This window comes from Serinus canaria, chromosome 27 (genome assembly GCF_022539315.1).
Source record: "Serinus canaria isolate serCan28SL12 chromosome 27, serCan2020, whole genome shotgun sequence".
NCBI lineage: Eukaryota > Metazoa > Chordata > Aves > Passeriformes > Fringillidae > Serinus > Serinus canaria.
The window spans coordinates 271,507-299,379 of NC_066340.1; the positions used below are offsets into that span (position 1 = coordinate 271,507).

At 51.9% G+C, this 27,873-nt stretch overlaps 1 protein-coding gene across 2 annotated transcripts; it reads left to right on the top strand.

Annotated features, from left to right (window-relative positions):
• The first annotated feature begins 3,550 nt into the window (after positions 1-3,550).
• Positions 3,551-27,642, top strand: KPNB1 (karyopherin subunit beta 1). Of its 2 annotated transcripts, XM_050985855.1 has the most exons (22): positions 3,551-3,650; positions 3,905-3,963; positions 6,498-6,680; positions 8,891-9,091; positions 10,945-11,097; positions 11,690-11,749; positions 11,851-11,940; positions 12,799-12,909; positions 14,368-14,469; positions 15,091-15,315; positions 15,997-16,188; positions 16,888-17,018; positions 18,456-18,603; positions 18,869-18,940; positions 21,121-21,265; positions 21,851-21,933; positions 22,394-22,501; positions 23,145-23,288; positions 23,777-23,882; positions 24,384-24,498; positions 25,267-25,428; positions 25,982-27,642. In XM_050985855.1, coding segments are annotated over exons 1-22 (2,631 nt in total). In that variant the 5' UTR covers positions 3,551-3,610; the 3' UTR covers positions 25,983-27,642. The 2 variants fall into 2 exon arrangements, with proteins under 2 accessions (XP_050841812.1, XP_050841811.1); XM_050985854.1 differs by lacking the exon at positions 25,982-27,642 and having other exon boundaries at positions 25,267-25,432.
• The last annotated feature ends 231 nt before the right edge of the window (positions 27,643-27,873 follow it).

Consider the following 27,873-nt stretch of genomic DNA (forward strand, 5'->3'; position numbering starts at 1 on the left):
GGTTGGAGTTCCAGCTTTTTATTTTTGGGTTTTCCTCCCTTTTTCCTTATTTTCTTTAACAGGAATTCGTATTTGGTGTGGCTTAACTGTTAATTTTTTTGGAAGGTCATCAGATTTAACTTGTCAGACTGCTTCCCCCTCAAGACATTTTTGTGCTATTGTTTAAAAAAAAAAGATTACAAAAAAACCCACAAAAAAAAAAAACCAAAAAAAAAAGAGTACAAAATAAACAATAAAAAAAAAGATTTAAAACAGTTGGCGTTAATAAAAATGTCAATGTGAAATTCACGTCCTCACCTTGTGTTCTGTTTGAAGGCTGAAAGGACCCAGAGCTGGGTTTATTAGAAAGCTGAAAGGACCCAAAGCTGGGTTTATTTGGAGGCTGAAAGGACCCAGAGCTGCGAGGGGACAGCAGAGGCCCAGGTGTCACTTCCAGGACCCCTCTTGTGCCACCAGGGGTGGAGTTGACAGACCCAGATCAGAGCCGGTGTAATCTGAATAAAAAACACCCTCAGGCACCCCAGAACTGCCCGAGACTGAATTTAGCAGAGAAAGGAAAGAAAAAACTCAATTGTGAATAAAAAAACTTTGCATTAAACAGTGCAAGGCTGATGGAATAATGGCCGGGAGGCACTTCCAGGGTGGGGAACAGCCCAGAAATGGGAATTGTGAGGCTCTGAGCTCTTGGCCGGCTGCATTCCCCAGGCCGGGGCTGGGATCGAGCCTGGTTTGGGAATTTCCCTGCTGTCAGCACCAGCCCTGCCCCAGACTAAGCCGCTTTCCCTTCTGCTCCCTGCGCAGGGACAAAATGAAAATAACCCCGGGGGATCCGTGAGGGAGAGGCACAGAAACAACCCCGGCAGCAAACAGAGCCGGGCTGGGCTGGGAGCGGCCGAATCCCCGACTAAAGGAACTTTGGGGTTGGTCCTTCCCATAGGAAATCCTCGTTTTCATGGCTGGGGAGAGGGGCAGGACGAGGACAGAGGAGTTCTGGGGGCGAGGCAAGGGCTGCGATGGGGCCCAGGGGTGGTTAATGAGGGAATGGTAATTAACGAGGGAATTGTGGTCATTAAGGAGGGAATTGTGGCTGCCGCACGCCTGAGTGTCCCCGGAGCCCCGGGACCTGTCCCGGCCCGGGGCAGGGGCCACTGGATGAGCTTTAATCCCCTTCCCTCCCAAACCATTCCGGGATTCTGCCCGTGGGATTTGGGAGCGTTCCCGGGGCTGAGGCTCCCACCAGGGACCCTGAGGGACCCGAGGATCCATCCACACCCGGAGATCCCCTGCTCTGCCCCTGCTCCCCTCCCTGGCAGTCGCTGTGTTCCCTGGAACCTGGGATCTTTAGGGGATGATGGATACTCCCTGTAACACAGATATTTTAGGGGATGATGGGCATTCTGTGCAACCTGGATATTTTGGGGTACTGATGGATATTCCCCGGAGCCCTGGGCGCACCCATTTCCCCAGCAATGAATAAAATCCTTCCCCGGGGCCAGCTCGGGCTCTGCTCCACGGAATTCCCCCAGGGAAGAGCCGCACTTTGTGGGAATCTCCGGGCTCCGGGACGGGAGCCCCGCGGGCAGCCCGGACCTGTCGGGCACCTCCTCCTCGGATCGGGCAGGGAACTCTCCCGGACTGGGCCCCCGGGAGGAAGCTCGGGGAGCTGCTCCTCCTCCTCCTCTGCGTGCCCTGGGCTCGGGAAGGCCCTGGAGGCCGGGATCTCCTCACGGCCCCCGCATGGAGGCAGCTGTTTGCAGCTGGAATGGGAATGCTGGGGCCAGCTGTTCCCAGGGGTTTCTCACTCCAGGGTTTTCCCTGGATCATGGAATCCTGGAATGGTTTGGGTGGGAAGGGACCTGAAATCCCCCCCAGGGCCACAGGCAGGAACATTTCCCACTGCCCAAACCCCGTCCAGCCTGGCCTGCGGCACTTCCAGGCATCCCGGGGCAGCCACAGCTGCTCTGGGCAGTCCCTGCAGCCTTTTCAGAGCTTCACTGAAAAAACTTCTTCCTTTCAGCTCACCTAAACCCATCCTCCCCTGTCCTACCGCCACCTTCCACATACCCCAGAACATCCTGGGCTGGAAGGGACCCCGAGGATCACCCAGCCCAGCTGCCATCCCTGCAGGACACCCAGCACCCACCCTGGGCACCCCTGGCAGCGCTGCCCAAACGCTCCTGGAGCTCTGGGATCACCACCATTCCATGGGGAGCTGGCCCCGTGCCCGACCTCTCCCTTCCAAGGCGGAATTCCATCCCCAAGCCCCGTCCGACCCTGCCCTCTCCCAGCCGGGCTTCTCCCCCCCGAATTCCACCGGATCCGTTTCTGGAGCGCGTCCCTTTCCCGGGATCCCGGAATCCTCCGGGAGCGAGGGATGATGCCAGGGCCGGGCCCGGCGCTCCCCCGCCCGGGGCGGTGCTCGCCTCTCCCGGCCCTTCCCGGTGCCTCCCAGCCGCGGGAGGGGCCGGGGCTGTGTCCCGGTAATTGTCGCTTGTCCCCGCGCTCTGGGTCTGCGGTCGGTGTGTCACTAATTGCCACCTTACGGCCCGTTAATTGCCACCCGCGCCTTCTCCCGTTTGCCCTCTTTCCCTTCCCGTTCCCGCATCCCTCGGCTGTGCCCGGTGTCACCCGCTTTGGGGACACCCCGGGGGCACTCGGGGGACACCGGAGCCGGTGCAGGGCGGGTTCTGGAGGGGCTGTCTCCCCGGGGAGCGCTCCCATCCCGGCCCATGGGACATCCCGGTTCCTGCGGGATGCCGTCCCGGAGCGACTCTGCAGGACACACGGACACACCCGGACGCATCCCCGGCCCCGGGAAACCCGCGCCGGCTCCGCTTCCCGCTGCGCGCCGAGCACGTGGCTCCTCCCAAGCCGGTTCCGGTGCCGCTGCCGCCGCTTTCCGCGCCCTCCGCGGGCGGAGCGGCGCCGGCCATGGCCGGAACCGGTGCCCCGGCTCTCCGTCCCGCCGGTCCCGGTGCCGCCCCCACCCGCGGCCCAAAGTGGTGGCGCCCCCTCCCTTCCCCCCCCCCCCCCGGCAGCAGTGGGCCCGGCCCGGCCCCGCCCAATCCCCGCGCGCGCCGCCGGAAGCCCCGCCCCTTCTCTTTCCTCCCCCGATCCCCCCCTTTGCCGCCCCCCCCCTTCGCCAATGGCCTCGCGCCGCCGGCCCAGCCAATAGGAAGGCGCGCGCGCCAGCCCGGGGGGGTCCAGCAGGCCAATCAGTGCGGCGGGCGCGGGGCGCGCGCGCGGGGCCTCCTGGAGTATCCCTCCGCCGCCCGGTGCGCGCGCGCGCCGCCGCCTCCCCGCTCGCGCGGCCCCTTCTTTTTTTTTTTTTTTTTTCCCTTTTTTTTTTCCTTCTTCTTTTTCTTTCTTTTTTTTTTTTTTTTTTTTTTTTTTTTGAAAATAATCTCCCGCCACCACCCCGCAGCCGCACCGGGAGCCGCCACCGCCCCCGCCCCGCTCCGGCCTCCGCCCGCCGCCTCCGCGGGGCAGGCCCCGGCTTTCCGCCCTTCCCCTCCCTCCCCTCCTCCGGCCCGCCCCGCTTCCCCCCCCCCTCCCCTTCCCCTCCTCCTCCTCCTCCTCCCGCCGGCGCCGGAGCCGCCACGCCGCCGCCATGGAGCTCATCACCATCCTAGAGAAGACGGTCTCGCCGGGTAGGGCGCGGGCTGAGGGCTGAGGGCGGCGGGGCGGGCAGGCCCGGCGGGGCCGGGCGGGGCGGGGGCCGCGCAACCCGCGGGGCGGCCGAGGCGGCACCCGCAGCCCCGGGGAGGGCGTGGGCGGCGGCGGAGGCCGTGGGGCGGGCGGGAACCGTGGCGGCGGGGAGGCTCCCGGGCACGCTGAGGAGCGCGCTCGGAGCCGGAGGGCCCGGGCGGTTGGGCCGCGCCTGACGCCGGTTTCCCCTCCGCAGACTGCTCGGAGCTCGAGGCGGCGCAGAAGTTCCTGGAGCAGGCGGCCATCGAGAACCTGGTGAGCGCTCGGGGCAGCCCCGGGGGTGGCGGGGCCGGTGGCGGGCCCGGCGCTGCCCCGAGCGCTCCGCGGCCCCCCCGCCCCGCCCGGCTCGGCCCGGCCCGGCCCGGCCCGGCCGCCATGGCCGCTGCCGCCCCTGCCCGCGCCCGGCGGCCGCGCGGGCCAATCACAGCGCGCCCTGCGGGCCCGGCAGCCAATCAGCGCGCGGCGCCGGGCCGGGGGGCGGGGCCGGTGCGGGAGCGGCCGCGGGCCATGTGCGGCCACCGCGGCCATCGCGGCCCCGGGCGCCGCCCGGTCCTAAAGCCCGGCCGCCCGCGGCGACCCCCGGCCGGCCCCGCCCGCCGCTTCCAGCGCCCGCGGGACCCCTGTTCGCTCCTAGTGCCCGCCGCACCCCCGCCCAGTCCCACTGCCCGCTCCTACCGCTTCCGCGGGACCCCCGGCCGGTTCTAACGCCCGCTCCTACGGGACCCTCTCCCCGCCTTGCTGTCCGCGGGGTCCCTGCCCAGCCCTGCTGCCCGGTTCTAGTGTCCGGTTTTACTGCCTGTGGGACCCCGCCCGGCCCTGCTGCCCAGTTCCAGTGCCCTCGGGACCTCTGTCCGGTCCTGCTGCCCGGCGCACCGGGACCGCCGCATCCCCTCGAGCCCCCCGGCTGGGCGGGATCGGAGCTTCGGGAGTCTGGGGGGAAGCTCGGGGCCGTCTGGTGGGGGAGGGAGGTTCGGCTGGGCATGGGGAGTTACGCCCCCGGTGACCTTAGATTTGAGGAAGAAAAGAAGTCTGAAAAAAAGAAAAGAAAGAGGGAACAAAAAGCCCAAAGCCCCGGGTGTAGTCGCTGTGCTGGAGCGGGGGATTTGGGGCTGGTGCTGCTCGAGAAGGGTTTTTGCTTAGTCAAGGTGTAGGGCTGCAGCTCTGGCTGCTCCCTGCAGGCATGGGGAGCACTGGGGGCTGCTGGGTCCCGGTGTCTCGGTGCTGTCCTTGTCACGGCCCCGTTATCACCCCCAGAACTGGCGCCTGTCACCCCACAGCAGTTCCTCCCCTGGCCTGCTGTGAGCTGGGGAAGCCACGGAGGTTCTGTGTTTGTGGTGCTCTTGGCAGCAGGGTGAGCTCCCCTCGGGGCAGGATTGATGCAGCCTTTGTGCTGAGCCTCGGTTTTAAAGGAAAATCCTCTGGGTTGGTGCTGGGGGAGTCTCAGGACCCCCCAGCTGAGCCTGGAGCTCCGGAGCTCTGTGGTGTGAGGGATTTTGGGGTGATGGGCAGGAGCTGCTCATGGTCCTGATTTCCAGCTGCTGCCAAGAGCTGGGGCAATGTGGATTTCCCAAGGTTTCATTTTTCCACTCTGCCTTGTGGGATTACTCCAAGCTTTCATTTTTACTTTGCTTTGTGAGAGCAGAGCTTGGGCTGACACCAAGGATTTGTGTGGGATTGGGACATGGAATGGTTCAGGATGGGAGGGGGTTCAGTCCTGGGGCAGGATGAGGATGGGGATGAAGCAGGAGGATGAGGATGAGGATGGGGATGAAGCAGGACAATGGGGATGTGGAATTCAGGCCTGTCCCCAGCACAGGATGTGGTCCCTGGGTGGGAAGAGCCTTTCCCAGGAGAGCCCCAGGGGTTTGGGAGCATCTCCCAGTTCCCTGCTGGAGCCTCCTGCTCTTCCTCACCCCCCCTTCCTCCTCCTCTCCACCCCTAATTCCTTCCCTTTTAGCTGATTTGTCCCTTTTTACCTGAGCTGTTCAGTGACACCTCTGCAGGTAGGAACCAGCTCAGGCACATCTGCCTTCACTTTATCTCTCAAATCTGGGAGGTTTCTTGTGAGGCTGCTCATTTTTTTTAGCTGAATTTACCCCAAAACCTCATGAAAAGACAAATTTTCCTGCTAATTCACCGGTGAGAAACCCAAGGAAGATTCTCCACCTGTGAATTTCCTGAAAATTCTCTGCTGACACTTGACTTCAGGGAAGCCTCTGAAATGTGAAGAAATTTTAAAAATGTTTGAAAGAGGAAGAGGTTTAAAAATTAAAGGTTTGAGCAAAGGAAGTGGCACCAGTGCCAGGGGGTTTTGTGTGCACTCAGGTGTTTCTTGGGGCGTTAATCCATAATTTCGAGAGGTTAATTGTAATTCTGGGGTGGTTAATCCTCATTTTGGGGGATTAATCATAATTTTGAGGGGTTAATTACGATTTTGAGGAGTTACTCATCACTGTGATCAGCAGAGGGTTTGGAATGTCACAAATCAGAAATTCCACATTTTTACCAATCCTAGTTTGGGCGTGGAATCACCAAAACAACGAGCAGGGAGTTCCCCCATGATTCCCACCCAGAAAATCCATTTTTTGACCCAGAAATCCATTTATTGAAAGGAATTCTCAGGGCAGGCAGGAGCAGGGAAGGTAACTGGGCTCTGGTGTGAGCTCTAAAAAAATCCCAGCCCGGCAGAGCCAGCGGAGCTGCCGGCACTTCCCATCAGGAGCTTAGCCCTAATCCCGGCCCAGATCCGGCCTGGGGGGGCTCCGGGGCTGACCCCGCTCTCTCCCCAGCCCACCTTCCTGGTGGAACTGTCCAAAGTGCTGGCCAACCCCGGGAACAGCCAGGTGGCACGCGTGGCCGCGGGGCTGCAGATCAAGAACTCGCTGACCTCCAAGGACCCCGACATCAAGGCGCAGTACCAGCAGAGATGGCTCGCCATCGACGCCAACGCCCGCAGGGAGGTCAAGAACTTCGTAAGTGCCGGCCTTGCTCCTGCTCTTGCCCTTGGCTGCCCCCGGGAGGGGGCGGGCAGGGTCGTCACCCGTGGTTTTCCACCAAAAAAGGGGTGAATCTGTGGGGTGAATCCTGGCCCAGGAGCAAAAAAGGCTGCTCCTGATCCTTGGAGCAGCAGCAGCTGCTCAGCTCTGGGAGCTGGTCCCATCTGGATGAGTTTTGGGGTGGAATTTGGACAAAGATCTTCCCCCAAAGGTTGGTTGGGCACTGGGACAGCTCCTTACGGAATGGTTGTGTTCCCAAAGCTGCCAGAACTCCAGGAGTCTGGGGTTGGATTTGGGGATTTACTGCAGGGGGATTTGGGCACTGGAAGAGCTCCCTAAGGAGGGGTGGTGATCCCAGAGCTCCAGGAGGGTTGGGTTGGATTTTGGGTTGGATTTGGGGTTTCCCCCAGAGGGTGTTTGGGCACGGGGCCAGCTCCCCATGGAATGGTGGTGATTCCAGACCCCACAGAGCTCCAGGAGCGTTTGGGCAGCGCTGCCAGGGGTGCCCAGGGTGGGTGCTGGGTGTCCTGTAGGGATGGCAGCTGGGCTGGGTGATCCTGGGGGTCCCTTCCAGCCCAGGATGTTCTGGGGTTTGTGGAAGGTGGCGGTAGGACAGGGGAGGATGGGTTTAGGTGAGCTGAAAGGAAGAAGTTTTTTCAGTGGAGCTCTGAAAAGGCTGCAGGGACTGCCCAGAGCAGCTGTGGCTGCCCCGGGATGCCTGGAAGTGCCGCAGGCCAGGCTGGACGGGGTTTGGGCAGTGGGAAATGTTCCTGCCCGTGGCCCTGGGGGGGATTTCAGGTCCCTTCCCACCCAAACCATTCCAGGATTCCATGGTTTCCCCTGCAGCTGGGCTGGGCAGTGATTTTTCTGCAGGAAATGCTTTTTGAGGAAGATTTTTCTTCCCTTTCTGAGGAAGAGCTTCTCCAAGTGCTCTCCAGTCCCCATCAACACCTTTGAAATGGGTCTGAACAATGTTCACATGAGGCCCAGCAAGTTTTAAGAGTGGAAAATGAAGAAAAAAATTACAAGTTTAGGATAGAAAATGACTAAAAATCTGTGGGTTTTCCCGAGGATGCTTTTTGCCCCGTTGGAGATCAGAGCCTGCAGGGACAGAAGTGGTGGCTCAGTGGTTTGTTGTTTCTTTTTGGCTGATGGGAGCAGAAAATGGTGCTGGGATTTGTGCAGTGCTCTGTGACTGGTTCAGCTCAGCCCTGAGCTTTCTGTTTGTTTTTCGTGTGTTAACAGAATCTCTCTGGATAATCCCAGAATTATTTGGGTGGGGAGAACCTTAAATTCCACCCATTCCCACCTTTCCTGCTCCCAGGGTGCTCCAAGCCCAGCCTGGCCCTGGACATTGCAGGGATCAGGGGCAGCCACATCCGAGGGTACATTTGGGTGAGAGGATGGAGCACCTTGATCCTTTATTTCCATGGATTTTACTGGGATCAGGAGCTGTCCTTGTGCCCTGGAATTGAGCAATTTGTTGCTGTTTTCAACATCAAAAAACCAACATTTAGAAAAAGTTACTGGAGTATAACTAAAAATAATGTAAAAGTGCAAACCCCCCCCTCTGTTTTTTAAAGAAAGTTTTGTTGGAGTATGAGGGGGAAAAGCTGAAAAATCCATCCTGCTCCCTCTGGTTTTTAAGGAAAAGTTCCCAAAGTCCACCAACAAAAACCCTCCTGGGTCAATCCCAATGCCCAACAACATTACCCAGATAATTTTGACATTAAAAAATTTGCTTTTTGGGGTGATTTCTGCCCTGATGTGTTGAACCTTTACCACGGCGATCCCAGCTGGACTCCTCACACCCCCCCTTTTCCAGAAAATCCTGGGTGAATCCTGGCCAGGGGTGTGGGGTCTGTGGGGTGAATCCTGGCCCAGGCTGTGGGGTCTGTGGGGTGAATCCTGGCCAGGGCTGTGGGCTGTGGGGTCTGTGGGGTGAATCCTGGCCAGGCTGTGGGGTCTGTGGGGTGAATCCTGGCCCAGGCTGTGGGCTGTGGGGTGAATCCTGGCCAGGGCTGTGGGCTGTGGGGTCTGTGGGGTGAATCCTGGCCAGGCTGTGGGGTCTGTGGGGTGAATCCTGGCCCAGGCTGTGGGCTGTGGGGTCTGTGGGGTGAATCCTGGCCCAGGCTGTGGTGTCTGTGGGCTGTGTCCCCCCGTCTGAGCTGCCTCGTGCCGTGCAGGTGCTGCAGACGCTGGGCACCGAGACGTACCGGCCCAGCTCGGCGTCGCAGTGCGTGGCCGGCATCGCCTGCGCCGAGATCCCCATGAACCAGTGGCCCGAGCTGATCCCGCAGCTGGTGGCCAACGTCACCAACCAGCACAGCACCGAGCACATGAAGGAGTCCACGCTCGAGGCCATCGGCTACATCTGCCAGGACATTGTGAGTGCCACGGGCTCGGCCGAGAGCGCCTGGGCTGAGCTGGGTTGGGTTGGGGTGGGCTGGGATGGGTTGGGTTGGGTTTGTTGGGTTTGGTTTGTTTGGTTTGGTTTGGGTTGGTTGGGGTGGGCTGGGATGGCTTGGGTTGGGTTTGTTGGGTTTGGTTTGGGTTAGTTGGGGTGGGCTAGGATGGCGTGGGTTGGGTTTGTTGGGTTGGGTTTGTTGGGGTAGCTTCGGATGGGTTGGGTTTGTTGGGTTGGGTTGGGTTTGTTGGGTTGGATTGGGATGGGTTGGGTTGGGTTTGTTGGGTTGGGTTGGGATGGGTTGGGTTGGGTTTGTTGGGGTAGCTTTGGATTTGTTGGGTTGGGTTAGTTGCGGTGGGTTGGGTTTGTTGAGTTAGTTGGGGTGGGTTGGATTTGCTGGATTCTTTGGGTTGGGTTTTGGGGTGGATTCGTTCTTGGGTTGAAGATTATTGGATTTTTTGGGTTGAATTTTGGGTTGGAGTTCTTGGCTCTTTGGGTTGGATTGGTTCTTGGGTTGAAGTTTTTTTGATTTTTTGGGTTAAGTTTAGGGTTCGGTTTTGTCTTGGATTCTTTGGCTTGGATTTTGGGTTGAAGTTTTTTGGATTTCTTGGGTTTAGGATTGAGTTCTTTGGGTTGGACTTTTTGGGCTGGATTTATGGTTTGATTTTGGGTTGATCTTTTTGAATTTCTTGAGTTTGTTGGGTCGGGTTTAGGGTTGGGTTTTTGGGTTGGATTTTGGCTTGTATTCTTTAGGTTGGACTTTTTTGGTTGGATTTTGGATTGGGGCTTTTAAGTTGGAGTTTTTGGCTTTTTTGGGTTTGGTTTCTGGGTTGGGGTTTTGGTTGGATTTTTGGGGTTGCATTTTCAAGGCTGGATTTGATCTTGGATTCTTTGCATTGGAATTTTTTGGATTTAGAGTTTTTTGGGTTGGTCGTGATGCCAAAGCTGCCAGAGCTCCAGGAGCATTGGACAGTGCTCCAGGGGACAGGGTGGGGTTTTGGGGTGTCTGCAGGGCCTGGAGCTGGGCTGGCTGATCCCTTCCCACTCAGGACATTCCACAATTCTCCCACTTGGTTATCCTGGAGGGAATCCCTGACCTGGGGGATTCCCTGAGTCCCTGGAGATCCCAGAGGGGATTCCTGACCTTGAGGATTTCCTGATTTCCTGGAGGCTTTTGTGATCCTGGAGGGAATTCCCAACCTTAAGGATTCCCTGACTTCCAGGAGAATTTTCTATGATCTTGGAGGACTTTCCCGACCTTAAGGATTCCCAGGAAACTCTGGTGATCCTGGAGAGCTTTCCAGACCTGAAGGAATTCCTGATTTCCAGGGGATTTTTACAGCTCTGGAGGGGATTCCCTGATTTCCAGGAGCCTTTTCCCCCCTGCTGGCAGCTCCAGGCAGGTTCCTGGAAGGCCTGACCTCCTTTCCCACCCCAAATCCAGGTCACCATTCCTGGAGGGAATTTGGAGGCCCCGTGTCCCTGCAGGGCTGAGGGAAAACCTCAGCTCAGCATCCGCATCCAGGGAAAACAGGGACCAGCCTTGGGATCCTCCCTGGGCTGGAAACCTGGGATTTCCCCTGGCCAGGGGATTTCTGGAGGGTTTGTGCTCACTTCAGGCTTCTCCTTCCCATCCCAGGTGCTGCAGGAATTCCTTGGATTTCCCATGATTTCCAAAAAAAACCCTTTTGTTTGTGGATTCCACTGCTTGAAAATATGGAAAAATCTATTTAAATCATAATATTAAAATTCATTTAAATCATAAATAAATTTTAAGAGTCCATTTGAATCATCAATCACTTTATCCAGATTTGTTTTAATGTTTTTTTTCAGGATCCAGAGCAGCTCCAGGACAAATCCAATGAAATCCTGACTGCCATAATCCAGGGAATGAGAAAGGAGGAGCCCAGCAACAATGTGAAGCTTGCAGCTACCAACGCACTCCTGAACTCTTTGGAATTCACCAAAGCAAACTTTGACAAAGAGGTGAGGAAAACCCCAACCCCAAATCTGGGCTGGGGCTGCAGGGGAGCTGCTGCTGCCCGGTCAGTGATGAGCTTCATGCACCACGCTGAGTTTTGATGGATAATTCCACTGGAACCTGAGACTGGCATGCAGCTCTGGGCACGGAGGGCACCACTCACCTCTCCCCTTTCTCCTGCTTTTTCCCCTTTTTTTTCCTGGTTTTTTTTCCCTGCTCTTTTTTCTCACCCCCCCCCTTTTTTTTAAGAAATTGCTGAAATAATTCAGGGACCAGCAGGATTTTTGGGTTCTGAAGTTCTGCTGTGTCTTTATTTTGGACAGCCTTGAAATGGAAGTTTTGGATTCCCATTTTGGGGAGGAAAAAAACACTTCAATATTGGGGGGAAAAAAACCTCTCCAAATTTGAGGAAAAATACTCCCATTTTGGGGAGAAAATATTCCCATTTTTGGGGAAAATTGGTTTAAAATAGAGCAGGGAGTGGAGCCCTGTGCCTGTGCTGGTCCAGACCTGAATTCACCCTCCCTGGGAAGTCTTTAAAAGCTTCAATTCTTCTGGAAAGCCCTTTTAATGTTGTTTTATTTCTCTTTTTTTCAGTCTGAAAGGCACTTTATTATGCAAGTAGTCTGTGAAGCCACACAGTGTCCAGACACAAGGGTGAGTTAATTCAAAATTCCCTTCCTGGGGAATCTCTGCCTGCAAAAAACACATTAAAAATAAGCAAATTGTGTGAAATTGGGCATTTTTTTCTGGCCCAGGTACGAGTGGCTGCCTTACAGAACCTGGTGAAGATAATGTCCCTTTATTATCAATATATGGAGACCTACATGGGGCCTGCCCTCTTTGCTGTGAGTGGTTCATGGTTCATTTATAAAACAATTTTATAATTATTTATAAAGTTGTTTATTTGTAATAAATATATAATCATCTAATATATACTAAAGGATTATATGTTACTATAATATCTTGATATAATAATATTTATTGATTGATATATTAATATATGTTAACAACATGTCAGTAATATGTTACATACGTTAATAAACAAGAAATAATTTATTTATAATAAATAAAGAAATTTTATTTCTAATTCTCACATTTTTCCTCTGCTTGTATTTTCCCCCATTTGTATTTTTATTTCTCACGTTTATTTCTCTGATTTCTCCCCACTTGAATTTATATTTCTCACTTTCTTTGGCTGATCTCCCTGTGTTGATATTGATATTTATTTTCCTGATTTTCCTCTATTTATATTTCTGTAGTTTTCCCCACTTGTATTTCTCATGTTTTTTCTCTTCTCTCTCTCTACTTGTGTTGGTATTTCTCACGTTTATTTCCCTGATTTTCCTTTGTTTATATTTATATTTCTCATGTTTATTTCCCAAATCTCCCTCAATTTCTGTTTACATTTTCCATTTTTATTTCTCTGAAGGCCACCTCTTTAAAAAGTTTCATTCCTGATTTTCCTTTGTATCCCTGGGAATCTCAATCCATAAAAAATCCCTAAAAACCCCATCCTTGAGATTCCAAATGGGACAAACCCCTCCACGTGAGGTGATAAAATTGGGAAAAACCCCGATTATTTGTAATTTTAAACCTCAAGGACTTGAATCTCGCCCAGTCCCCAATCTCCTCCTGGTCTCCCACAAAGCAGGATGAATCCAGGCGGGGCAAATCCCTGAAATCTCCTTTTTGTGCCGTGGCAGATCACGATCGAGGCCATGAAAAGCGACATAGACGAGGTGGCTCTGCAGGGCATCGAGTTCTGGTCCAACGTGTGCGACGAGGAGATGGACCTGGCCATCGAGGCCTCCGAGGTGAGGCTGCATCCCCGGGCATCCCCTTGGAATCCCCTCATCCATCCCCTTGGAATCCCCTCTTCCATCCCAGGAATCCCCTCATCCATCCCTGGCATCCCTCATCCATCCCCAGGATCCCTCATGCATCCCCATCCACCACCATCTCCCCTGATCCTCACCCATCCCCTGGGAATCCCCAGGATCCCCTCATCCATCCCCCCTCTCCCCCATCCCCTGGGGTCCCTGCTCTTTCCCTGGAATCTGCCATTCCTGGCTTTGGGAGCTCCTCCTGCTGTTCCAGGGGGAAATGGGGAAATTCCCAGCTGGTTTTGGGCTCACAGCACCACGGGAAAAGTCCCAAAGGAGATTTTGGCTCCTCTTTTTGCCAGCTTTTAATTCTTCATTTTGGAGTTTTGAGCTCCTCCTTTGGGAGTTGAGTTTTTGGCTTTTCCTTTGGGGATTTTTGGCTCCTTTTGGAGGTTTTTAGCTCATTTGGGAGTTCAGTTTTTGGCTCCTCCCTTGGCAGTTTTCAGCTCCTCCTCTGGGACTTTTATGCAGCTGACCCTGCATTTGGAATTCCTGTTAATCCCAGAATCCTGGCATGGTTTGGGTTGGAAGGACCTTGAATCCCACCCATTCCCAGCCAGGGCAGGGACACCTCCCACCATCCCAGCTTCTCCCAGCCTGGTGGTTTTTGTTCAAATAACCCAATTTTACCATTCTTATTCCCTATTTCCACCTAGATCCACATGCAGCTCCTATCACAGGGCTCTCCCATCTTTTTCCTGGAAATAACCCATGGGTGCATGAAACAATGTCCAAAATTGTGGGGTCTGCCACAGTCACTTTTCTTCCAAAAGATGGTTCACATTCCCTAAAATCCATGATTTATGAGTCAGACCTGGAATTGTGGAGGAAATAAAAGTGATTATCCTGTGGGATGGCTGGGGCTGGAGAGGAATTTGGGGAATTTGTTCTGCATGCAGATGCTGTTTGCAGAAATTATCTGTGGGGATCAATAACAGCTGAGACTTTGAAGGGCTCTGCATGAATCACATCCATTTTTTAAAAGCAGCTAAATCTATCTTTATGCTTGCATTCCCAAAAAATAAAGAAATCAAGGATAAAAGGACGGGCAGCAGCAGTGGGGTGGGGTTTGTTTGCTCAAACCTTTTGCTCCTTCACCTCGGGGTCACTTGGTAATTACACCTGACAGCCAAGTGGAAATGGGGATAATTGTGCCCTGTGAGGAGGGATGAGGAATTAAAGTGGATTTTGGAATGTTTAACTCAGTGCAAAGTGCCCTTCAGGCAGCTTAGAATTTGTGTTGGGGAGGAGAGGGGGGAAAATAAAGGGAATTTGTGTCTCCTGGAGTTGATCATTCAGCCTTTTAATGCTGAAAAAATAGAAAATTATATAGAAACAGATAAAAATATTGATGAAAATAAACTTTCCACCTCTTTTTCTTCTCTGCAGGCAGCAGAACAAGGACGGCCCCCAGAGCACACCAGCAAGTTCTATGCCAAGGGGGCACTGCAATATTTGGTCCCTATTCTAACCCAGACCTTAACAAAACAGGTGAGTGCCACATTCCTGAGGGAATTGCAGCTCAGGAGCTCCTCCTGCCCCCTGGCTGCTTTGGGAATGGGCCTTTGGCTTCCTCTGATCCCACTGGATCCCACAGACGGCTCAGGAGGTGGCGGTCCCTGGTCTGTGATGAGCTTTCATGCACCACTCTGAGCCAGTGATGCAGCAGTTTTGGGGCTGAGACTGGGACTTGCCTCCTTTTCCCTGACCACATCCCAGGAGTTGTGCTTTCCAGAGAGGTTTGGTGATTCCCTCTGTTCCTGTTTGGATATTTGGGATATTGAACCAAATAGTCCACACCATTATGTGAGGTGTGTTTACTCCCTGTTAAACACTTCCAGGGATTGATGGGAGCTGTGCTTCCCAGGAGTTGTGCTTTCCAGAGAGGTTTGGTGATTCCCTCTGTTCCTGACAGGATTTGCTCTTGGGCCTGTAACTTGTGTGATTGTCCTTGGTCCCAAGCTGTAAAAGGAATTATTTTATCTCCCTGCTCCGTGAAGAGAGCTCACCAACCCTCAGTACCAATCTCAGACCCACACACTAAAGCAGCACAGAACCTGAAAAGAAATCAAAGTTCAGACTTGAGGCGTCACCCGGCGCTGTTTTTGTCAGGACGAGAACGACGACGACGACGACTGGAACCCCTGCAAGGCGGCAGGGGTGTGCCTGATGCTGCTGGCCACGTGCTGCGAGGACGACATCGTCCCCCACGTGCTGCCCTTCATCAAGGAGCACATCAAGAACCCCGACTGGCGGTACCGCGACGCCGCCGTCATGGCCTTCGGCTGCATCCTGGAGGGGCCCGAGCCCAACCAGCTCAAACCTCTCGTCATTCAGGTCAGCTCCTGCCACGGCTGCCAGCTCAAAACCCCGTGCTGCTTCGGGGCAGGCCGTTTGGTCTGGGGGAGGTTTGCCTTTAAGGAAAGTCAGGAGGGTGTAACCTGGTGTTGGAGGTGAAAATCCTTTGTTTAGGGGCTGCTAGAGCTAAAAGTCTTGTGGTTATTTGGAGGAGAATGTCTGGTTTCTGCATGCTCTTATTTTAAGGAAAATCAGAAGTTTGTCATCTGTTTTGGAGGCCTGAGTTTTGTAGAGTTTTGGAGGGTTTCATTTGAGGAAAATCAGGAGGGTGTAACCTGGTTTTGGAGGTGAAATTCCTTTATTTAGGGGCTGCTAGAGCTAAAAGTCTTGTGGTTATTTGGAGGAGAATGTCTGGTTTCTGCATGCTCTTCTGGTGCCTGAGTTTTGTAGGGTTTTAGAGCCCAAAATCACTGGGTTAGTTGGGAGAGAATGTTGGGTTTCTACATGCTCTTATTTTAAGGAAAATCAGAAGTTAGTAATTTTGTTTGGAGGTCTCTGAAGCCTGAGTTTTGGAGGGTTTCAGTTGAGGAGAATCAGGAGGGTGTAACCTGGTTCTGGAGGTACAGATCTCTTGTTTGGGGGTTTTTAGAGTTTAAAATTGCACGGTTATTTGGAGGCGAATCTTTTTTCCCTGACGTGGTTTCTGCTGGCTCCTTGCAGGCCATGCCGACGCTGATCGAGCTGATGAAGGATCCCAGCGTGGTGGTCAGGGACACGACGGCCTGGACCGTGGGCAGGATCTGCGAGATGCTGCCCGAGGCCGCCATCAACGACATCTACCTGGCGCCGCTGCTGCAGTGCCTGATGGAGGGGCTGAGCGCCGAGCCCAGGGTGGCCACCAACGTCTGCTGGGTGAGGAGTTCGGATCCGCTGGGAACAGCAGCTCCTGGGGCTTTGGGAGTCACCGAGTCTGAGCGTCCTGCCAGCAGCAGCGCTGAGTTGGGCCGGCTCCTCTGTGCTCCTCCGGGAATTCCGTGGGCACTTCCAGGGACTGGGAGTTCAGCCCTGCTCCAGGCACCTTCCCTGATGCCTGCGACTTTTTCCATGAGGGAGTTTTCCTTAATATCCACCCTGGACATGCCTTGGGGTTGTTTGGGCTTGTCCAACCGAATCTCCCATGTTTTCCCCAGTTTCCCCTCACGAATCTCCCCCATTTTCCTCTCACAAATCTCCCCCATTTTGCCCTCACATTTCCACAATTTTCCCCTCACAGTTTCCCCTCACGAATTTCCCCCATTTTCCCCTCACATTTCATTTTCCCCTCACAAATCTCTGGGTTTTTTTGTGGTTTTGTTTTCTTTTGTTTTTGTAGGGTTTGTTGTTGTTGTTCTGGTTTTTTTTGTTGTTTTGTTGGGGTTTTTTGTTTGTTTGGGGTTTTTTTTTTTTTTTTTTTGTTTTTTTTTGTTTGTTTGTTTTTTGGTGGGTTTTTTTTTTTTGGTTATTTTTTTGGGTTTTTTAAATTTTTTTTTTTTAACAAAATCTCACGGAATCTGAATTTCTGGAGCTGTGAGGGTGGAAAAGCAATGGATATTTTGCTATTTTGTGTCGCAGGCCTTCTCCAGCCTTGCTGAAGCTGCCTATGAAGCTGCAGATGTGGCTGATGATCAGGAAGAACCAGCAACCTACTGCCTGTCCTCCTCCTTTGAGCTGATTGTGCAGAAACTGCTGGAGACTGCAGACAGGTGAAACAGCCTCGCCAAAAAGCCTTTTCTCATTTATTTACCACTCCACGCTTTTGGGCTCTGCTTGGCAGCTGAGATCTGCCGTTGGCTTAAAACGTGGCTTTATTTGGTTTAAAAAAAAACCCCAGAGGAATAGAGGATGCAAATCCCAGGGAAACAGGTCTTCCCACTGAATAATTTCTCATAATTTTGTCCATATCTGGTTTTAGGAAGTCCAGAAGTGTCTCTTCTCCCTTTTCCTTCAAATTTCTCGTTTCCCCTCACCTCTCCTCCACTTTCCCCTCACATTTCCTCTTGAATTGCCACCTCATGTCTCTTCCATTTTCCCCTCACCTCTCCCCCATTTTCCCCTCACGTTTTCCCCTCACGTCTCCCCCATTTTCCTCTCACGTTTTCCCCTCACCCTCTACCCGTTTTTCCCTCACATTTTCCCCTCACATCTCTCCCGTTTTCCCCTCACAATTCCATTTTCCCCTCACGTTTTCCCCTCCCATGTCCCCCTAACCCCGCCCACATTTTCCCCGCCCACATTTTCCCCGCCCACATTTTCCCCTCCCATTTTCCCCTCACAACTCCCCCATTTTCCCCTCCCATTTTCCCCTCACAACTCCCCCATTTTCCCCTCCCATTTTGCCCTCACCTCTCCCCCATTTTCCCTCAAATCTCCAAGTTTAACTCCACGTTTGTCACGAGGCTCAGCCCCGTTGGCTGCAGGGCCCTGGACAGTCGGGAGTTGCAGCAGGCCACAATCAGGGACCCCTGTTTGCTCCTTTTCCTGCTGGTTTTTGTGTGGGTTCCATCCCTTCCGGGTGCTCCCAGAAGAGCCAGGCACCCACCTAATCTCCCATTCCCATCCCAGCTGAAACAGAAAAGAGATGAGGCAAAATATTTTGCTCTCAAATGTAGGGAAAAAAAGGCTAAAACTCAAATTTTATGGTGGCTTGAAGGTCACATAAATCTGACAGCTCCAGCTTCAATCCCTGGATCAGCTCCATGGACTGATGGATTCTCCTTAAAAGCCTTGTCCCAGTTCAAAATTTAAACTCTTTCCCTGTCTTCATTTACATCCAGCCGGGAGTGGAGTGTCTGGCTCAAGGCTCCGGAGCCCATCAATCATCTCAGGTGCCTTAATTCCAAATTTCACACCCTCAGGGGTGTCTGGGGAGGGGCTCTGGAGTGCTGCTCACCTGACGCCAACTCCGAGGCTCCTTCTGTCCCTCTCCTCGTTGTGAGAGCTGCTGAAAATCATTTCAAAAGATGAAAATCGTTAAAAACAAAACTGCCAGAAGCGGCTTCACAAATTCCCTTTATTTCAAGGCTTTTCAAGTGGCTCCTGCTTGTCACAGCGCTCAAATGGAGCTGTTGCTGGTTTACTAAAATTAAAGAAAGTCTGTTTCCAAGCACTGGGAGCTGCAAATCTTCCTCCTTCTGTTGCAGACCTGATGGACACCAGAATAACTTGAGGAGTTCTGCCTATGAATCCCTGATGGAAATAGTGAAAAACAGTGCCAAGGACTGTTATCCTGCTGTCCAAAAAACCACCCTGGTCATCATGGAGAGGCTCCAGCAAGTGCTGCAGATGGAGGTGGGTAAATCCTGATTTAAAATTAAAAATTTAAATTTAAGACTCTGTCCCTGAGAGTGTCCAAATCCAGGGATGGTGGGAGGTGTCCCTGCCCGTTTGGGATTTAAGGTCCCAAACCACTCAGGGATTCTATATTCAGCTTCTTCACAGTCCCTCTGCTCTGAAATCTGAAAAGAACAAATATTTAAAGTACAACCTGGCTCTCCCTGGAGCTGCCAGGATCCCAGGCAGCCTCTTCACACGTGGGATTTTGTTCTTGTTTCAGTCTCACATCCAGAGCACCTCTGACAGAATCCAGTTCAACGACCTCCAGTCCCTCCTCTGTGCTACTCTACAGGTAGATTCTCTCTCCTGGCTTTGCTCTGGGAATAAAGTGATTTTTGGGGTGTTTTTGTGTCCCTGAAGCTGCAACCTCAGCTCCCGCTGCTGAGAATTGAATGAAAAAAGTGGATTTTGGGTCCCAGCTGACACGTGGGAGGTGATGCAAGGTTCAGAAGTCTCCAAGTTGTGCTCTAGTGACAAAATTCAGGGCAATGTGACTCAAAGAATGCTGCTGGGGAGTTTATAAAAGATTGTCTGTGCTGTCAGATTGGTTCTTGGGTTGGCTGCAGCCTCAACAATCCCACAGACAACAACAACAAAAAAATTCCCTCAAGGCTTTGGTTCCCTCATCTGCTCTGGTGCTTGGTGCTGCTGATCCAAATGGCACCAACTGAAATGTTCTGAGTGTCCTCAGCATTCCCAATTAAACACCTGCTGATGAGCAGGAGCCACCAGTGCAGTGCTTACTGCTGCACACACCACTCAAAAAAGGGTTTTTTCCCCCAAAAATCAGGTCAGAGCAACCCAGGTGATCTCCAGGTTGATTTGAGAAATCCTTAATTTCGTCCTCAAAAGCTTTGTGGTTGTTTTCCCTCCCCAATTTTAGGGTAATTTTTAAAAATAATGGGAAATGGGAATGATCTGTCCTTATATAGAGTTTTAATGGAGAATTTTCACCCTGGAATCTCACAGGATGGGCACTGGGGAGTGGAATCCAGGTGGAATTAAGATGCTAATTTTAATTTCTTTATTATCATCCCAGAACCTGAACCTGAATTTTTTACCCAGTTGCAGCAAATGCTTAAAAACCACTGAGTAAAACTCAGCAGAGGAGCTTTTATCAGCATTATAAAAATAAAATATATGGGGATTTTTCCCAATTTTTTTTTTGTTGTTTTGCTGGAAATGCAATTATGAACATCCAGCAGAAGAAAAAGCATCTGTTAATATTGAAAATTAAGTGAGAAAGTCCCATCCCTGGAAGGAACAACTTGGTTTAGTGGGATTGTTCCTGTCCATGCAATTTGGGGATTTCTGAGCTCTCTTCCCACACAAACTATCCTGTAATTCCATGAATCAAGTCTTAATTATATAAACAGACAAAGTCCATTTTTGTGGAGTGAAATAAACTTTAAATAATTACTTTCTTCTGGAAATAAAGGATTTTTTTTTCTTGTCCTGGGAACTGTTGTATTTTAACCACTTCAAGCATTTCTAAACTTTGATTCAGAAGGGTTCAACCCCTACAAGCTCAGCTGCAACAGAAAAAAACCCCAGGATTTCATTATTATGTTTTTTTTAATAAGCTAAATTTGGGCTGGTCACATTTAATTCCAGCTTACACATGGCAAAGCTTTGAGAACAGCCCATGCAGCAGGAAAGGGAAATTCAGCTGGAAAATCTGAATGCAGCCAAATGAACGGGACTTTGCAGCCACAAAAGCAGATTTTTTTGGCTGCAAAAGGGTTCAAACAGCAGCTCTTTCATCCTTATCAAAGCTCTCAGGGCTGTGGGAATGCTTTATCTGTGGGATGAACAGCGATTTTTGCCCTTTTTCCATGATTTTCCCCTCAGAACGTGCTGGGAAAGGTGCAGCACCCAGGGCTGTGGGAATGCTCTACCTGTGGCATGAGCGGTGATTATTTCCCATTTCCCATTATTTTCCCCTCAGAAGGTGCAGGCCCAGGGCTGTGGGAATGCTTTATCTGTGGAAAGAATGGTGATTTTTCCCATTTTTCCATGATTTTCCCCTCAGAATGTGCTGCAGAAGGTGCAGCTCACAGGGCTGTGGGAATGCTGAGATGTGCGGTGATTTTTTTTCCCATTTTCCACGATTTTTCCTGCAGAAGGAGCAGGCCCAGAGCTGTGGGAATGCTTTACCTGTGGGATAAACAGTGATTTTTGCCCGTTTTCCACAATTTTTCCCTCGGAACATGCTGGGAAAGGTGCAGCACCCATTGGTGTGGGAATGCTCTACCTGTGGCATGAGCGGTGATTATTTCCCATTTCCCATGATTTTCCCCTCAGAAGGAGCAGGCCCAGGGCTGTGGGAATGCTTTACCTGTGGGATAAGCAGTGATTTTTGCCCATTTTCCATTATTTTCCCCTCAGAAGGAGCAGGCCCAGGGCTGTGGGAACGCTTTACCTGTGGGATAAGCGGTGATTTTTGCCCGTTTTCCCCTGTTTTCCCCTCAGAACGTGCTGCGGAAGGTGCAGCATCAGGACGCGCTGCAGATCTCAGACGTGGTGATGGCGTCGCTGCTCAGAATGTTCCAGAGCACGGCCGGCTCCGGGGGCGTGCAGGAGGACGCCCTGATGGCCGTCAGCACCCTGGTGGAAGGTCAGGGATGGGTTGGTTCCAGAGATTTTGGGCAAAGTGGTGAACAATGTAATTTGTGGTGCAGGGAAGGCGGGGGGCTCCGTCCGTGGAAGTGTCCGAGGCTGGAGCACCCTGGGGTGGTGGAAGGTGCCACTCTAAGGTCCCTTCAACCCAAAAAATGCTGGGATGCTGAAATCCAAACCACCTCAGAGCGTGGAATGTTGGTTTCTTGTATTTTCTTATTACTCCCAAGGAAAAATGTGGATAAGGCAGCAAAGGAGAGCTGGGGGTGTTGACATGGCTGGAGTGTCCAAGGCCGGGTTGGACAGGGCTCGGGGCAGCTCGGGATAGTGGAAGGTGTCACTTGGAGATTCTTTTTATCCCAAGAAATCCTGGGATTCTGAAGGCTAAACCACCTCGGGGCATTTTCTTAGTATTTACAGTAAGAATGTGGGAATTTGTCCAGTCCAGGAGGAGCTGGGTAATTTCAGTACTCTCAGTTGTCGAGTGGAAAGTTGGTTTTCTCTGGGTTTGGTGGAATTTGAGGGAAATCTGATTTGCTGTTCATGGGGTTTTCCTTCTCACTGGAATGTTTTCCCTGCACAGTCCTGGGTGGAGAATTCCTGAAGTACATGGATGCCTTCAAACCTTTCCTTGGGATTGGGCTGAAAAACTACGCTGAGTACCAGGTGTGGATCCAATTTCTCCCTTTTCCAGGGAAATTGTGGCTGCCCCATCCCTGGCATTTTCCAGGGCCAGACTGGATGAGTTTTGGGATGTGGAAGGTGTCCCTGCCCATCCAGCGGGGTCACTTCCAACCCAAACAGTCCCAGGATTCTCAAATCCAAACCACCTTGGAGCGTGGGATTTTGGTTTCTTAACGTTTCTTACGTCCCAAATCCCCGGGGATGATCCCAAATCCCCAGGGATGATCCCAAATCCCCAGGGATGATCCCAAATCCTCAGGGACGACCTCAAAATCCTCAGGGACAATCCCAAATCCCCAGGGACGATCCCAAATCCCCAGGGATGACACCAAATCCCCAGGGATCATCCCAAATCCCCAGGGACGATCCCAAATCCCCAGGGACGACCCCAAAATCCCCGTGGATGACCCCAAATCCGGGGCTGATGCCTGCTCCCCTGCAGGTCTGCCTGTCAGCAGTGGGGCTGGTGGGGGACCTGTGCCGAGCCCTGCAGTCCAACATCCTCCCCTTCTGCGACGAGGTGATGCAGCTGCTCCTGGAGAACCTGGGGGTGAGTGGGAGATTCCCGGCTCCCGAGTAACAGTTGGATGCTCACTCTTCCAGGGGAGTGGGAGGTGGGAGAAGCCCGGGAGAAGTGGGAGGAATGCTCGGGAATGTCTCGTGTTTGGCGGCGCCAAAGGCGCGGTTTGAACGGCGGCCAGGGGGGCAAGGGCTCTGGGCTGGGGGGGAATCATGTCTCATTTATCAGCTTGCTGAATTCCTAAATAAATTCCTCCTTGAATTCCTGAATTCCTCCCAGATCCCTTCTTCGCTCCCACTCTGCATCGCTCCCACTCTGTGTCCCCGAATTCCTTCTGAATCCCTTCCTGAAGTCTGGAGTTCATTCCTTCCTTTCTGGATTCCTTCCAAATTCCTCCCTCCCTTCCTGTTGAATTCCTTCCGAATTCTGAATTCCTTCCTTCCTAATTCCTTTCTTCCTCCTGAATTCCTTCCTCCCTTTTCCTCCCTCTCCCACATTCCTGGGACATTTCCAGGCATTTTCCAAGCCCTGGCTGTTCTTGCTCCAACATTTTCCCCCCCTTCCGCTGGAGGAACATTCTGGAACACCCCCTGGTGCAGCCTGGGGCCATTCCCTCCTTTCCTTTCCCCCTTCCCACACTGATCCAGGACCTTTGTGGGTGTTTTTCTCCCAGAACGAGAACGTGCACAGGTCGGTGAAGCCGCAGATCCTCTCGGTGTTCGGGGACATCGCCCTGGCCATCGGGGGCGAGTTCAAGAAGTACCTGGACGTGGTGCTCAACACCCTCCAGCAGGCATCCCAGGCCCAGGTGGACAAGGTGAGCTGTCCCCAGTCCCAGGGCACATTCCCGGGGTCTCACCTCGGTGCCTGAAGTGGCTGGGCAGAGTAAAGGGAATAAAGCAGGGATTTACTAAAAGGCTTCAAGGAATCAGCTGGGGCAGTGCAAGAGCCTGGCTGAGGTCACACCCAAGATGGACTCAGAGGCATGAGATTTCTCACTTTTACAAGTTTTGGTCCTTTTCTATCTTGGGGTTAATTGTCCAATCCCAGCTGCAGGTTGTGCAGCCCCATCCTCCCAGACTGCTCCCCTCAATTTGCTTTGTTTGCACTTTTTGGGCCTTTTTGTTGTTGACGCTTTTTGGGCCTGAAGCTGCAGCTCCGTCCTTGGCTCTGGGGCTGGGGAAGGAAGGAAGCTGTGAGGAGAACCTGCTAACACAAGTTCAGAGTCCCACCCCGAGGCAGTGCAGGGTCTGGGAGGCGTGAGGGCTGCACTGAAGGGTGCCCTGTCCCTGTGTGTGCCCGCAGTCCGACTACGACATGGTGGATTACCTGAACGAGCTGCGGGAGGGCTGCCTGGAGGCCTACACGGGCATCATCCAGGGCCTCAAGGGAGACCAGGAGAACGTGCACCGTGAGTGGGATGGACCCCTGTGGGATCAGCCCCGCAGCCGCCCTGAAATCACCCAGGGCCAGGGGGGACATTCCCAAATATCCCATACGAACCTCCCTCAGCCCCTCTGGGGGGTGTCACGGCCCTGCTCCTTCCCTTCCTTTAAAATCATCTCCAAACCACACCTCCTTTTCTGCCCTCACTCCCCTGAATCCCTTTTCCCCCATGAATTCCCTTTTCCCCTTGTTTTTTCCCTGAATTCCCTCTTTTTCCCCTTTTTCCCTGAGTTCCCAGTGCCACATCCCCACATTCCTGGGACATTTCCAGGGATCCAGGAGCCCCCCTGATCCTCCTTTTGGTTTCCTGCCCTGTGCCAGCAAACCCTCAGAGCAGGAAAGGGCAGAAATCCCAAACAATCCAGGGTCACTTCCCCTCGCCGAGGGAGGGTCCAGGTGGGAGCCAGGCTGGTTTTGGGAGCCTCCCAGACATTCCCAAAGCTCTGAGCAGGCCTTTCCCCTGCAGCTGACGTGATGCTGGTGCAGCCCAGGGTGGAGTTCATCCTGTCCTACATCGACCACATCGCGGGGGACGAGGATCACACGGACGGGGTGGTGGCCTGCGCCGCCGGGCTCATCGGGTGAGGCCTCAGGAAAACCCTTACCTGCCCCTCCTCCTGCCTCCCCGAGCTGTTTGGGGTCAGTTCTGGGGTGGGAGTTTGGAGTTTGGCTCCAGCAGTGAAGGGATTTCACAGGTGAGGGAATCATCGCAAAAATCCCAAATTTAGGATTTTAACAGAAGTTTGGAACACAAAAATAACCTCCCAGGAAAATTCCCACCCCATTCCTCCCAGGAAAAACCCTGACCTGCTCCTCCTCCTGCCTCCCCGAGCTGTTTGGGGTCTGTTCTGGGGTGGGAATTTGGAGTTTGGCTCCAGCAGTGAAGGGAATCATCTCAAAAATCCCAAATTTAGGATTTTTCCAGGAGTTTAGAACCCAAAAATAACCTTATCCTTAGGGAACAGAGGAAGCCAGGTTAAAATCCTGGAATCTGCCCTTTTTCCCTGCCTGTCTGAGGTTTTAGTGTCAGTTTTGGGGTTGGGCTTTGGGAGTTTGGCTCAAGGTGTGAAGCGATTCTGAAGGTGACAGAGTCGTCACCAAAATCCCAGATTTAGGATTGTTCCAGGAGTTTAGAACCAAAAACCCCCTCATGCTTAGGGAGCAGAGAAAGCCAGGTTGAGGTGTTTTCATTTCTCCTGCGGAGCTGAAGGAGAATTATGGAGAAATCAAGAATTGGCCAAGAATTGGAGCATTTTTAAATCACAATTTTCCCCAAACCAGCCCCCCTGACCTGACCAGCATTTTGTGCCACTCACGTGGTTTTCCCCCCAATTTTCCTCTGCATCCAGGGATTTGTGTACAGCTTTTGGGAAGGATGTGCTGAAATTAGTAGAAGCCAGACCCATGATCCACGAACTGCTAACGGAAGGGAGGAGATCCAAGACGAACAAAACGAAAACCCTCGCCACCTGGGCCACGAAAGAGCTGAGGAAACTCAAGAACCAAGCTTGGTGAGGGCTCTGCCGCCTTTGTTCCCACCTGAAAACCCATGGCACTGGCTCAGCTTAGCCTGGGAACACTCACAGTCCCAAAGTGCTGTTTGCCTGGTTTTTTGGGGGGAAAAAGCCCCATTTGGGGTTTCTATTTCTCCTTCGACCCTACAGAGTCCATTTTGCTCCGTTTTAAAGTCGGAAAAGTCTCCAAGACTGAATCCAACCCAGTTTTTTCCCCCACTTTTTTGTTTTGTTTTGGTTTTTTGGTTTTTTTTTAATTTTCACCTGGTTTGAGGTGTTTAGGTTTGGGGTTTTTTTGTGTTTTTCCAAATTGTTAAATTTGGAAAAATCCGCAGGATTTTTTAAACACTTCCAGGGCTTTTAATTCCCTGAATTCCCTCCTTCCTCCAGACTCCCCCTTTTTCTCTGAATCCCCTTTCTCCCCTGAATTCCTTTTCCCCCATTTTCCCCTCAATTCCCTTTTCCCCCTTGAATTCCCCAAATCCCTTTTTCCCCCCACCAAAATCCCATTTTTCCCCTAAATCCCTTTTTTTCCTCTTCCCTTTCCCAGATCTGTTACCATTGGGACAACACCTGAGGACCCCCACTGGATAAAAAACCAACAACAACACCAAGAAAACAAAGGAAAAATCTCCAATCTCCACGAAACCCCCCCAAAGCCCCGGGAGTGAGGACGTGTGCGGAGTGTCTGGGAATGAGAGGATGCTGAGGATGAGTGAGTGAGGCTCGGAACAAAAATCCCAACCTTTGGTGACCCCCGGCATCCAGGAGGGAATTCTGTGCCCCAAAAGTTCCAAAATAAAAAGGGGGAAAAAGCAAAATTCCCACCAGCCCAAGAGCGGCTGAGGTCGGAGGAGAAAATGAGGGAAAAACGGGGGAAATTGGGATTGAAGTGGTGCTGAGAGGTTCTGGCTGGGAGAGAGAGAGCGAGAGAGAGGTGGGAAACTGGGAATTGCCCAGGATTTGGGATTCCCCAGGGTTTGGGATTTCCAACATTTGGGATTCCCAGGGTTTGGGATTCCCAGGGTTTGGGATTTCCCAGGGTTTGGGATTTCCCAGGATTTGGGATTTCCCGGGATTTGGGATTTCCAACATTTGGGATTTCCCAGGGTTTGGGATTTCCAGGATTTGGGAATCTCTGGGATGAGGCAAATCCCAAAGGAGAGAGAAGGAGTTTCAGGAGGAGTGAGTGTGTGTGAGTGGGGTCATATCCACATTCTCAACTTCCCAAAAAAAAAAAAAAAAAAAAAAAAATTCATTGCAGTTTCTCTTTTTTTTTTTTTTTTCCCCAAAACCACAAAAAAAATTCCGGGGAAAAAAAAAAACAAAAACAAAAGACAGAAAAAAAAAAGGACAAAAAAAATCTAAACTCTACAGAATTTAAGGGTTCAGCTGTTGCATTTCATAACTGAGGTTCAGGCAGTAAGAGATGGGGAAGACAAAGTAGAAAAGAGGGGAAAAAAAAGGACAAAAAACAAACAAAAAAAAAAGAAATTTAAGGAAAGTCGCTTTTTTTAGGGATTTTATTTTTAGGGAATGCTGAATGTTTGGAGCTCTTGGCTTGTCCTGCTCAGCAACAAAAGCGCCTTTCCTTCCTGAAAGATTCAACTGTGAATGTAGAAATGGGGGAAAAACACAATTCTGGGCTTGCAGGGAATAGAAAAATCCATTTGTTCAGCGAGTTCAGGCTTCAAAAAGTCCAAAAAAAGAAAGTCAGGAAAAAAAATTAAACCCCAGATTTTTTTATGAAAAAGTGCTGCAAATTGGGCAAAGAGATCTCCTGACTCGGACTGTAGCAGAATCAAAATTGTGCCAAAGAGTTCAAAAAGAGGTGAAAAAAGAAAATGAATTCAATAAAAAGATGCACAAAACGAAGGAGAAATTGAAAAAATTCAGGTGATGTTTGGAGAGGGAATTGGAAAAAGAGCCACGAAAAGTGGGATTCCCAGCAGTTTATTTGGAATGATTTGGGGTTTCTTTTGCTTTTCCGGGGCTCCATTCGGATCAGGCTCGATGTGGTTTTTGGTCTCTTGCTGCACTTGGAAAAACACAAGGAAAAAATAAAAAACATGAAAAAAAAAAGGAAAAAAAAAGAAATTTATATAAAAGATATAAATATATAACTTGAGTTGAGCTGACAACGCCGGCGCTTGTAAAAGGTTTCTATTTTTCCACTGCAGTTGAAGATGAATAAAATGGTGTCAAACATTCCCCAATATTTTCCTTTTTTTTTTTTTTTTGGGACACTCTTGGCTCTTTTCCAGAGGGAAACCCAGGAAACAATTGGGGTTTTCCAGTGGAATTTGGGGTTTTTTCCCAGGAATCCACAAGGAATTTTTCCTTTGTCTCGCCGCCTTGGGGGCGGAATTTTTGCCTCTGGAAAAAGGAAAAAAGGGCGGAAAATCAAAATTAAAAAAAAGCTTTTTTTCCTTAGGAGGTTCA